Source organism: Salmo trutta, chromosome 16, assembly GCF_901001165.1.
Source record: "Salmo trutta chromosome 16, fSalTru1.1, whole genome shotgun sequence".
In the NCBI taxonomy this organism is placed as follows: Eukaryota; Metazoa; Chordata; class Actinopteri; order Salmoniformes; family Salmonidae; genus Salmo; species Salmo trutta.
In genome coordinates, this window is record NC_042972.1 from 21,321,350 (window position 1) to 21,335,086 (window position 13,737).

The window sequence follows — 13,737 nt, forward strand, 5'->3', positions numbered from 1 at the left end:
CAAACTACCTGCCCTCCAGGACACCTACAGCACCCGATGTCACAGGAAAGCCAAAAAGATCATCAAGGACAACAACCACCCGAGCCACTGCCTGTTCATCCCGCTATCATCCTGAAGGCGAGGTCAGTACAGGTGCATCAAAGCTGGGACCGAGAGAATGAAAAACAGCTTCTATCTCAAGGCCATCAGACTGTTAAACAGCCATCACTAACATAGAGAGACTGCTGTCAACATACAGACTCAAATTTCTGACCACTTTAATAAATGGACTTAATAAAGGTATCACTAGTATCTTTAAATAATGGCACTTTAATAATGTTTACATATCCTACATCCCTCATCTCATATGTACTACTATATACCATCTACTGCATCTTGCCTATGCCGCACGGCCATCGCTCATCCATATATTTATATGTACATATTCTTATTCATCCCTTACGTTTGTGTGTATAAGGTAGTTGTGAATTTGTTAGATTACTTGTTAGATATTACTGCATTTTCGGATCTAGAAGCACAAGCATTTCGCTACACTCACATTAACATCTGCTAATCATGTGTATGTGACTAATACAATTTGATTTGATTTGTTTAAGCTGTCTGTTCTTCAGCTTGTCTTGGAGTTCAACATATCATTAGGAGTCTCTAGGGTGGTAGAGGTTGGCAACTTGGACTTCAGTCGCCATCCCATTAGTAGTGCGGCTGGTCCTGTGTGGCTCAGTTGGTAGAGCATGGTGTTTGCAACGCCAGGGTTGTGGGTTCGATTCCCACGGGGGACCAGTATGGAAAAAAAAACATTGTATGAAATGTATTCACTACTGTATGTCGCTCTGAATAAGAGCGTCTGCTAAATGACTAAAATGTAAAATGTATAAACCTATGCCCTCTAGTGGTGTGTCGCGGTACTCCAGTAGACCTTTGCCGGGGTTACTCATGCTACTTTATGCCTTCTTGAGCATGTTCTTGACTGTTTGCACAGTCATCTCCGATTGTCCATTTGACTGAGCTTTCAGCAAAACATCTGAACTCGGTGCTTGCATATTGTAGATCACAGTCGGAAACGACAACATCTGCTATGCCATGCCTGGCGAATGTAGACTTCGTGGCTGTGATGACACTGCTGCTTGTAGTTTCACTCAATTGGGTGATCTCTGGATCTTTGAAGTAATAGTCGACAGAGGAGATACTCTGAGCCAATGTAGTGAAACAGATCAGTGCTGATCTTTGCCCATGGTCTTTCCAGTGGAGCGTGTGGAAGCAATGGCCCTCTCGGGTTGCTGTTCTTTTTGGCGGTACAGACAGCACACTGAGACACAATGTCCTCAATCTGTGTTGACATACATGGCCAATATAGAATGTATTTTGCTCTTTCTTTGCACTTGACTATTCCTAGGTGTGATTCGTTAGCTCTGTTCAGCATTTCTTGTCTCAGTTGATTTAGTACAATGAGCTTTACGGCTTTGAACCTCAGTCCTGATGTGTAGCTGATTTCCTCCTTGAATGTCCGGTATGGATGGATTTCTTTGGGAACTACACTCTTTTCACTGGGCCATCCGCTCATCGTTCTTTCTCTCAGCAGTTGCATTTTGGGATCTTCTACTGTTGCTTTTCTGAAAGCTTGTAGCTTCTCCTCTGAGATTGGCAGCTGAGGTGTTATCCATTTTACCTCCAACTCCTCTCCCAGCACATCTTCCTTCTGTTTGTTGAGGTAGGCTCTACTCAACACATCTGCTATGTACATTTCTTTGCCTGGCTTGCAGGTTACATTGAGACTGTATCTTTGACGTCGAAGCAACATCCAATGCAGTCTTGAAGGAGATTGATTTAGCGGCTTCTTGAATATGCTCTCGAGGGGCTTGTGATCACTCTCAACTTGTACCTCTCTGCCATATACATACTGATGGTACCTCTCACATCTGTAAACAACGGCAAGTAGTTCCTTCTCGATCTGTGCATATCTACGTTGGCAGTCTGTGAATGATCGAGAACCACATATGCAACAGATCTACCATCTTCCCAGACTTTTGAGTTTCTCAAAACTTTCCTTCTGTTTATGATCCCAATGCCATTCAGTGACACTCTTGAGTAGCTTTCTGAGTGGAGCGCTAGCTTCAGACAGGTTGGGATTGAGTTTGGCAAGATACTGTAGCATGCCCATGAATCTCTTCAGGTGGAGGCATCTGCACCTCGGCCCTCACATTCTCATCATCTGGTTTCAGACCATTGGCTGTTAGCATGTGACAATGTGCTTTATCTCTGTCGTTCTGATTTTACATTTCTTTCTGTTTAGTTTGAGATTGTACTTTCGCTCTATGTAGCAGCTTGTTCAGTCTGCGGTCATGTTCCTCCATAGTTTCACCCCAGACCAAAAAAATCATTGATGATGTTGACTACTTCTTCCAGGCCTTCAATCATCTGTGCCACGGATCTCCGGAACACCTTAGACGCAGATGAGACACCAAAGGGTAAACACAGGAATCAATATCTTCCTATGGGCGTGTTGAATGTACAGAACTTGGAACTCTCGTTGTCCAGTTTTATCTGCCAAAGTCCTTGGTTCGTGTCCAGTACAGATAATATCTTATCATTTGGCATGCTGGACGCAACTTCCTCAACAGTGAGGAGTGGGTAGTGCTCCCGTTTGATCGCTTTGATCAAGTCCAAACACAGATATCCTATCTTGTTTGGTTTGACCACACTACTATTCCAGTCTGCCGGTTCTGTCTGCTTAGTGATCACTTCCATTTATTCCATTCCGTGTAGTTCCGCAACTATCTTGTCTTTGAGAGCAACTGGAAACTTTCTTGGGGCGTGCACAACTGGTGCAACTGTATAATCTAACTGTATATGATGTTGTTCCATCATGCACCCGAGACCAGAAAACAGATCCTCAAAGTCTTTCAGAATGTCATTGTTTTTGACTCTAACATCATGTATTCTCTTCACCATGCATAGTTTTTGTCTCTGCTGAGAATTGCTGGAGCATCTCTTTAAATAATCTGGAACTCAACCTTGTGTCTCTGTCCTTTGTACATACAGGTTAATGATTTCTGACCCAATGGCGATATCTGGTGGCCAGAATAGGTAAACCGTTTGCAGGTGAACTTCTTCAACTTTATTTTTTTTAATTATTTTTTTTTAACCTTTATTTAACTAGGCAAGTCAGTTAAGAACAAATTCTTATTTACAATCCCTGGTGTATCCATAGTGATAATCTGTCAGTCAAATGTGTCCGAGATGCAGAAGAGAAAGTTTCAAAGAAATACTGAAAGTCAAGTGACAGTTGATACAGTGTTTTCCACAAATCCAGTCAGTCTTATTAAAAGTCTACATGATATCATCAGGTTTATTTATCCAGACATACACATGATATAATATAACAGAGTCCTTATGTTATTTTAAGTAAAGGTCTATTAATATAACAGACAAAAAGGTGAGCAATCAATCTCAGTAGTGTGATTTGTAAGTCGCTCTGGATAAGAGCGTCTGCTAAATGACTTAAATGTAATGTAAATGATTATTTTGGCAGTGATCGGCCTAGTCAACATCAATAACATGATCAAAACAATAACGCTAATGATATCAATGATTACGATAATAGTTTTTCTTATTAAGTACGGCGTGAATATTCTGAAAGCATCTAAAGAGTAAAACATACTTTATTGTATACATTCACTTTATTGCAAGAAGGTTTTCCTAAGCAAGCATATGATTTTTCACTTTTTATTTGCATAGTTCAAGCAGTTTGTGTATTTCCCCAAAATAGTAACAGTTAATGTTATTATTAAGATATAGCCTACGTAGTTGAAATTAGAAATATGTACATTGACTAATGTGCTAAATCTCTCCACATCATTATTAGCCATAAATGCTTCATTTTTTATCAAATATTGGACACCCCTTATTTGGCTGTTTTGTATTTCTCAACACATCTCATGCCAATTGTTCCAAAAATACCTATATTTTCAAAATCAACCAAAATCAACCATTTCCAAAATCTATTCTTAAAAGCAATAAATAGCCTAAATAAAATATTTCTACAACAATTGTTCCCCAATGTCGTAAAAAATGCTAAACATTCCTGATTACTTGTTAAAAATGTAACCTGTTGGCTGAAATCTTATTTTAATCATCAAATACCCATGTGTCTAAAAAAATATGTAGTGCATCTGTTTGACCTTATTTTTCCCTTTCTCAAACAATAAAAAATAGAACTATTTTCCTCAGACCTGTTGTTGTTTTTTGCTTCGTGAGATTGATAATCTGCTTTGTGTATACACGTTTCACCTATCATCAAACGTCTTGGCTTGTCTGAAGAAACATACCTTTCTGTACAGATACAACATTACCTCTTGAGCCAATATGACAAAGAGAGAGCGAAACAGAGGGAGATGGAGGGAAAAAGAGATGAGGGAGAGATGGGTGGATAGTGATGGAGGGAGGAATGAATGAAAGGCAATAAAACGGGCTGGACTTTCGCATAGGCCACAGGTTAAATCTGGAGACACTGACAGTGATCGACTGACAAACTGACAAACAGATTTTGTGTCAAGAGAGACAGCCCAAATACAAAGGATGGGTCAACAACTTGCATGGGAGGAACGCAGTAAAAGCAGAATAGGGCATATTACTGCACCATTAAACGTCCTTCACTCCAGATAGAATTCCTTTCCTCCAACCCTTACCAGCATATCTCTATCTGTTTATCTGTCTGATCAGAATGACAAGATAAACCATCTCTATATGCTAAAATAGCTTCAGACTTCATCATGGCACTGTTTAATATTGGGGATATGATACATGTAGGATGAATTTTGTTTTCTGATATTTATGCACTGTAAGCTGGCTGTGATGCAAGTTGCTGGCCCATCTTAACACAAGTGTTTCAACTGGCAGACTTACAATTCTAAGGTCACTTCTTTTTCCCACTGACATCTTTTCACATACTTTATACTGTACTATATGTATGTATATTTATATACCTGTATATGTACAGTACCAGTCAAAAGTTTGGACACACCTACTCATTCAAAGGTTTTTCTTTATTTTTACTATTTTCTTCATTGTAGAATAATAGTGAAGACATCCAAACTATGGAATAACACATATGGAATCATGTAGTAACCAAAAATGTGTTATAAAATGTTTGATTTATTTTAGATTTTAGATTCTTCAAAATAGCCGCCCTTTGCCTTGATGACAGCTTTGCACACTCTTGGCATTCTCTCACCCTGCTTCACCTGGAATGCTTTTCCAACAGTCTTGAAGGAGTTCCTACATATGCTGAGCACTTGTTGGCTGCTTTTCCTTCACTCTGCGGTCCAACTCATCCCAAACCATCTCAATTGGTTTGAGGTCGGGTGATTGTGGAGACCAGGTCATCTGATGCAGCACTCCATCACTCTCCTTCTTGGTCAAATAGCCCTTACACAGCCTGGAGGTGTGTTTTGGGTAATTTGTCCTGTTGAAAAACAAATTATAGTCCCACTAAGCCCAAACCAGATGGGATGGTGTATCACTGCACAATGCTGTGGTAGCCATGCTGGTTAAGTGTACCTTGAATTCTAAATAAATCACTGACAGTGTCACCAGCAAAGCACCTCCACACCATCACACATCATCCATGCTTCACGGTGGGAACCACACATGCGGATATCATCCGTTCACCTACTCTGCATCTCACAAAGACACGGCAGTTGGAACTAAAATTTGCATGTTTGTACTGATCTGAGCAAAGGATAGATCTGACGTCCATTGATCGTGTTTCTTGACCCAAGCAAGTCTCTTCTTCTATTGTTGTCCTTTAGTAGTGGTTTCATTGCAGCAATTCGACCACGAAGGCCTGATTCACTCAGTCTCCTTTGAAGAGTTGATGTTGAGATGTGTCTGTTACTTGAACACTGTGAAGCATTTATTTGAGCTGCAATTTCTGAGGCTGGTAACTCTATGAACTTATCCTCTGCAGCAGAGGTAACGCTGGGTCTTCTTTTCCTGTGGCGGTCCTCAGTTTCAGCGCTTGATGGTTTTTGCAACTGCACTTGAAGAAACTTCAAAGTTCTTAACATTTTCCGGATTGACTGACCTTCATGTCTTAAAGTAATGATGGCCTGTCTTTTCTCGTTGCTTATTTGAGGTGTTCTTCAGTAAATATGGACTTGGTCTTTTACCAAATAGGGCTATCTTCTGTATTCCAACCTTACCTTGTCACAACACAACTTTGGCTCAAACACATTGAGGAAAGAAATTCCACAAATTAACTTTTAACAAGGCAAACCTGTTAATTGAAATGCATTCCAGGTGATTACCTCATGAAGCTGGTTCAGAGAATGCCAAGGGTGTGCAAAGCTGTCATCAAGGCAAAGGGTGGCTATTTTGAAGAATCTCAAATCTAAAATATATTTTGATTTGTTCAACACTTTTTTGGTTACTACATGATTCCATGAGTGTTATTTCATAGTTTTGATGTCTTCTCTATTATTCTACAATGTAGAAAATAGTATACATAAAGAAAAACCCTGGAATGAGTAGGTGTGTCCAAACTTTTGACTGGTACTGTATGTATGGTTTTATCCAGACATTTAGCTATTGACGTACTGGACCACTGAAGTAAGGTCCTAGCAGTGAGAGGAGTAAGAGAAGACAATGGCTTTATTGCTAAAGGTGTTTGGGCTTTACTCACATCTAGATACACAGTTAGCAGAGTCAGAATGGGTCTTCCTGTAGACAGGGGTGTAGGCAGAAGAGGGAACCGAAGGGGATAGCCAAACCTGGAGAAGGGGCTGGGAGGCAGGCACAGTGGGTCAGGTAAGTGTTCAACAGGTGTGTTCCTCACCTGGGATGAGAGGGTTGGAAAGGAATAGGGGCGGGGGCGCTCATCAAGCACTGCTGTACACCCATGCCTTGACACCAGTGGATTGAGGTGGGAACGAATGGTGTGTGTGTGTGTGTATGTGTGCGACACTGTGCTTGCATGCAGTACAGCTCTCCCGCTAATGGCCTCTGAGGGTCAAGGGCTGTTTAACTGAGTTAGACACAATGACCCAGGGGACAATCAGAAACAAGACTACATGACCCAGGGGTCAAATAGAGAAGACCACATTGCTCTTAAGATGCTGTTTTCTGTTCTGGTACCATTCTGTTACTGTTGCTACTTTTATCTCTTCATGGTTTTTGAACCACCCTCCGTTCACCTCCTTCTCCTCTGTGACCTTTTTCTGTTACACTAAACACATCAGTCTGATTTGTTCTACTACTCTCTGCACCAATAAAAACCTTCCTCCCTTCTTCCTGAAGTCCAGCTCAGCCAGTCCTCTTCCCTAATCATCTTAACTGAGATCTGTGCATCACGTACGATAAGTGCCCTCCTGAACCGTTCAGTCACAAAACTCTACTGTCCTTGGCTTCTAGTCTCTGTGGTCCTTCTAATCTTTCCATAGCAGATACCGTTCTGAGCTGAGTAACAGAGAAACACTGTCTTACTGTCTGTTTAGCATTGCGGAGACCATGTTAGAGTAATGTACTGTACACACCCCTTGCTCTATGGCTAGTTTAGTAGCTTCAGATGCTGCATCAAAAAATTGTCTACATCCAAAATTGTGAACAATTACAGCATTGTGTTTCATTTGCTTTTGTTTTGTTTTCTTTTCCTACCCTCATAGAGATGCTCTTTTCTTCCAGGCCTAGGCTGAGAGGAAGAGTGTAAGTGCGGTAATTGACAGAGGGAGAGTGGAGGATGCTGTTATAACAGCCCCTGGGGTGGGTGGGAGGTGTGGTCATTAAGTTTAAGTTTCTCCATCATTAGTCTGTTTGGCTTGAAGAAGTCCTCAGGTGGCCAACTTTCCAGACTTCCTGTGACAGCTTCCTTTTTCCTGTTGTGTTGTTGTGGAGGTCGTTTGTTTTATACACTGGCGGGCGTGCGGTCAGAGACTAAACCAAACCAGTTTCTTTGGGCTTATTCTTTATATTCCAGTGGATCCTCAGAAGGATGCGCCATCAAACTTAACGGCAGCCAGAGCTTGAGCTAGAGATGAAAAAGGGAGAGAGGAAGAGAGGATTAGAGATAGACATAGACACAGGAATTGAGATAGAGATAGACACAGAGACAGACACAGAGACAGACACAGAGATAGACACAGGGATACACCGAGATACAGACAGAGATAGACACAGAGTTAGAGGCAGAGATAGACACAAAGATAGACACAGTGATAGACACAGTGATAGACAGAGTGATAGACACAGAGATAGACACAGAGATAGACACAGAGATAGATACATATATAGGCACAGAGATAGACACAGAGATAGAGACATAGATATACACATAGATAAACACAGAAACGGACACAGAGACAGACACAGAGACAGACACAGAGACAGACACAGAGACAGACACAGAGATAAACACAGAGACAAAGATGGACACAGAGACAGACAGAGATAGAGACAAAGATAGACATAGAGACAAAGTTAGAGACAGAGATAGAGATAGACACAGAGATAGAGACAGTGATATAGATACAGTGGTAGATAGAGGGAGGATGGGAAGGAGAGAGAGAGAATACACTTTAACTCCAGAAAAACTCTTACAAAACATTCAAACAGAGACACAATGAAAACTGAAAGCAAGGAAAGGAAATGCATCCGAACTCATATGAGATCCCTTTCTGTTATGTCTTCATGTGACTCTAAATGCTAATTTGACCACAGGACAACTCTCTATGCTGCCTCATTTTGGTCAACCGCTCCAGGCGAGTTTGAACCAATCACAGCTGAGAATTCTGTCACATAGTACAGGAGGTGCCCCTGTTATGTTGGAGAGTGGTTATTGAAAGACTTGAATAGTTGTCACAACCAGGCCAAGAAAGCCGCAGTGCAACATCAACTTGAGTAATTTTCCAGCGAACATACTTTTCCTGCATAGTTGTAATTTTGGGTAAAACAAGTCCACAATGGTCTTAGGAAATGTGCTGATTTATAATTTTAACAACAACAATGATCATAGAAAGTCATGGAAGTATGTTTGGTTTGAGTATATGGGCAATACACCCTGAACATCAAAGGCCAAGCAGAAAGACATTAGGTTTGAACCAAAGATACTTCAAGGATCTTTGGTCTTCAAGGATCATGGACTTCAAGGTCTTTTAAAGCATTGCAGTCTTGTGCCATTGGTGTACGTCTGCATTCAATTTGGCTTTTGTAAGGGCCATGTGTGATCCTGCCAATGTTTAAAAGTAAGGCGGATATCTGGAGTTGTTTTTGCCAAACACAATGAAAGGGAAATAAATCAGTATAGTTTTTGAGGTTTGATTTCTTGACCAGAAATGACAAGAATGTCTTCTGGAGGGCTCATAAAGATTTTGCTTGAATTACCGTCGTAACCACCCAGTATTAATCCTGCACTATTTAAACTAACTAAAAATATCTGGTATTCATCCCAGTCTGTACACATGATATGATTAATCTAAAGTGCTGACAGTAAGAGTGATCCTCTTCTTATTAGTTGAATGTGCTGTCTGTTAGCTTCAAAGTCTGAAACAGCAGTTTATCATAATTTGGGTTCATTGCTGAATATGTGTTGGATGTGGCAGCCTGGCTTTATTCAACGTGTAAAGCTCTAAATTGACTGGTCCAAGGCAGAAAAATAGAGGCTGCATCCCAAATGCCACCCTAGTCCCATAGGCCTCTGGACAAAATGGAGAATGGGGTGCCATTTAGGACACATCCCTACTGATCTGACCCTGTGATAATAGTAATAACAGCTTATCCATACTGATCTGACCCTGTGATAATAGTAATAACAGCTTATCCATACTGATCCGACACTGTGGTAATAGTAATAACAGCTTATCCATACTGATCTGACACTGTGATAATAGTAATAACAGCTTATCCCTACTGATCTGACACTGTGATAATAGTAATAACAGCTTATCCCTACTGATCTGACACTGTGATAATAGTAATAACAGCTTAGCCCCACTGATCTGACCCTGTGATAATAGTAATAACAGCTTATCCCTACTGATCTGACACTGTGATAATAGTAATAACAGTTTATCCCTACTGATCTGACCCTGTGATAATAGTAATAACAGCTTATCCATACTGATCTGACACTGTGATAATAGTAATAACAGCTTATCCCTACTGATCTGACACTGTGATAATAGTAATAACAGCTTATCCCTACTGATCTGACACTGTGATAATAGTAATAACAGCTTATCCCTACTGATCTGACACTGTGAAAATAGTAATAACAGCTTATCCCTACTGATCTGACACTGTGATAATAGTAATAACAGCTTAGCCCCACTGATCTGACCCTGTGATAATAGTAATAACAGCTTATCCATACTGATCTGACACTGTGATAATAGTAATAACAGCTTAGCCCCACTGATCTGACACTGTGATAATAGTAATAACAGCTTATCCCTACTGATCTGACCCTGTGATAATAGTAATAACATCTTAGCCCCACTGATCTGACACTGTGATAATAGTAATAACAGCTTATCCCTACTGATCTGACCCTGTGATAATAGTAATAACAGCTTATCCCTACTGATCTGACCCTGTGATAATAGTAATAACAGCTTAGCCCCACTGATCTAACCCCGTGATAATAGTAATAACAGCTTATCCCTACTGATCTGACCCTGTGATAATAGTAATAACAGCTTATCCCTACTGATCTGACCCTGTGATAATAGTAATAACAGCTTATCCCTTCTGATCTGACACTGTGATAATAGTAATAACAGCTTATCCCTACTGATCTGACCCTGTGATAATAGTAATAACAGCTTATCCCTACTGATCTGACACTGTGATAATAGTAATAACAGCTTATCCCTACTGATCTGACACTGTGATAATAGTAATAACAGCTTAGCCCCACTGATCTGACCCTGTGATAATAGTAATAACAGCTTATCCCTACTGATCTGACACTGTGATAATAGTAATAACAGCTTATCCCTACTGATCTGACACTGTGATAATAGTAATAACAGCTTATCCCTACTGATCTGACACTGTGATAATAGTAATAACAGCTTAGCCCCACTGATCTGACCCTGTGATAATAGTAACAACAGCTTATCCCTACTGATCTGACCCTGTGATAATAGTAACAGTTTATCCCCACTGATCTGACCCAGTGATAATAGTAATAACAGCTTATCCATACTGATCTGACACTGTGATAATAGTAATAACAGCTTATCCCTACTGATCTGACACTGTGATAATAGTAATAACAGCTTATCCCTACTGATCTGACACTGTGATAATAGTAATAACAGCTTATCCCTACTGATCTGACACTGTGAAAATAGTAATAACAGCTTAGCCCCACTGATCTGACACTGTGATAATAGTAATAACAGCTTATCCCTACTGATCTGACCCTGTGATAATAGTAATAACAGCTTAGCCCCACTGATCTGACCTTGTGATAATAGTAATAACAGCTTATCCCTACTGATCTGACACTGTGATAATAGTAATAACAGCTTAGCCCCACTGATCTGACCCCGTGATAATAGTAATAACAGCTTATCCATACTGATCTGACCCCGTGATAATAGTAATAACAGCTTAGCCCCACTGATCTGACCCTGTGATAATAGTCATAAATCTTAAAAGGATAGTTCACTGCTATATCTGTATTGATTAATGGTTTCCGTACCTTTAAATGAGTACAGTATAATGAAAAGGACTGGTAGTAATATACTATTGGTGTATGCTTATTTTGGTATACTTAGCAAAAATCTCATGTTAACACTGGCCATTGAGTGCATTCTGAACTTTTTTCCAGTTAGTAAAACAATTGAGCAAAGCAGATAGTTATAAAAGGTAACAATAAAATATCCCTTGATGTCCACCTGCTGCCATTGGTCAAGACATCACCTGAGGGAAAAACAGAGAGCCCTGCCCAAACCAGGAGAGGTAGGAGGACGGCAACCAGAGAGGGGTTAAGGGGGAGTGGGGGGTTAAGGGAGGAGGTAGGTGTGGTTGGTGGGCGGGGACTCACCTTCACAGACTCACACCTTCATGATGTGGGCGGAGTCGGAGAAGCCAGTGGAGGAGGGGGGAGGGGCCAGGCTGGTCGGGGAGGCGAGGGAGCTGGGGGCGCACTGGGCTGGAATGGAATGGGGGTGTGACGTGAGAACGAGCAAAACAAATAGCAAAACATAAAGGTGTAAAGCAATTTAAAAAGGGTAGGTAGAGTGAGGGAGATACACCAGGGGAGACAGTGCCCTCACATCACCTCACAAGATGAATGGTGCTTAGCCTGTAGCTCTGTACTGAGGAAGCAAGAGGATGTAGCGTGTATACTATGATAAAGCCGTTGCACCTGGATTTGGAGTTCGCATACACACATTCAGAACACTTAAAAAATACATTGAAAAGTGCTTTTCTGGAGGCTAGACAAAGTAAAATAGTTGCTATCTGGCATCACCAGAGAAACAGAGATATACAGTATACAGTATATAGCACAAACATGGTTTGAACTCTGTGCAGCTGGACCATGTTTTTATGACCACGACTGACAGCAGGCAGCACACAGTATGACTGAATACTAATGAATACTAATAAGAGTTGATAAATCAAGCCAGTTTTGTTTTCCTTCAGCTCATCACTTAAAGCTGACAAGATGATGTTCAATTTCCCCTAATCATAAAGTTAACCATGATGCCATTATGTTGTTGGTTGTGGGTAGGGGGGCAGAGACAGAGGGTAAGCAGTAAGAAATTGTGTCGTAGTTTTGAGCAAACGGAAACTGTCGATCTAACTATAGGAGAGCCTCTAGGTTCAGACAGTGGAGCATCAGCGTGTGTAGTGAATATTGTGGAGAGAGGAGGAGTGGGGTAATGAGACAGACAGTGAATATTGTGGAGAGTGGAGGAGTGGGGTAGTGGGGTAGTGGGACAGACAGTGAATATTGTGGAGAGTGGAGGAGAGGGGTAGTGGGACAGACAGTGAATATTGTGGGGAGTGGAGGAATAGGGTAGTGAGGCAGACAGGGAATATTGTGGGGAGAGGAGGAATGGGGTAGTGAGACACAGTGAATATTGTGGGGAGTGGAGGAGAGGGGTAGTGGGACAGACAGTGAATATTTTGGAGAGTGGAGGAATAGGGTAGTGAGGCAGACAGTGAATATTGTGGGGAGTGGAAGAATAGGGTAGTGAGACAGACAGTGAATATTGTGGGGAGTGGAGGAATAGGGTAGTGAGGCAGACAGTGAATATTGTGGGGAGTGGAGGAATAGGGTAGTGAGGCAGACAGTGAATATTGTGGGGAGTGGAGGAATAGGGTAGTGAGGCAGACAGTGAATATTGTGGGGAGTGGAGGAATAGGGTAGTGAGGCAGACAGTGAATATTGTGGGGAGTGGAGGAATAGGGTAGTGAGGCAGACAGTGAATATTGTGGGGAGTGGAGGAATAGGGTAGTGAGGCAGACAGTGAATATTGTGGGGAGTGGAGGAATAGGGTAGTGAGGCAGACAGTGAATATTGTGGAGAGTGGAGGAATAGGGTAGTGAGGCAGACAGTGAATATTGTGGGGAGTGGAGGAATAGGGTAGTGAGGCAGACAGTGAATATTGTGGGGAGTGGAGGAATAGGGTAGTGAGGCAGACAGTGAATATTGTGGGGAGTGGAGGAATAGGGTAGTGAGGCAGACAGTGAATATTGTGGAGAGTGGAGGAATAGGGTAGTGAGGCAGAC

The 13,737-nt window shown here is 41.4% G+C and overlaps 1 protein-coding gene across 9 annotated transcripts in view; it reads right to left on the reverse strand.

The window, feature by feature from the left end:
- Positions 1–7,194: 7,194 nt before the first annotated feature.
- LOC115150306 (pleckstrin homology domain-containing family A member 6) overlaps positions 7,195–13,737 on the reverse strand; it is a 179,434-nt gene continuing 172,891 nt past the window's right edge. For all 9 annotated transcript variants that reach the window (XM_029693453.1, XM_029693447.1, XM_029693452.1 and 6 more), the window contains 2 exons: positions 12,044–12,151; positions 7,195–8,020 (listed from right to left, as the gene is read on the reverse strand). In XM_029693453.1, the coding sequence (XP_029549313.1) occupies positions 12,054–12,151 (98 nt within the window). In that variant the 3' untranslated portion in view covers positions 7,195–8,020; positions 12,044–12,053. The remainder of the gene's footprint in view (positions 8,021–12,043; positions 12,152–13,737) is intronic.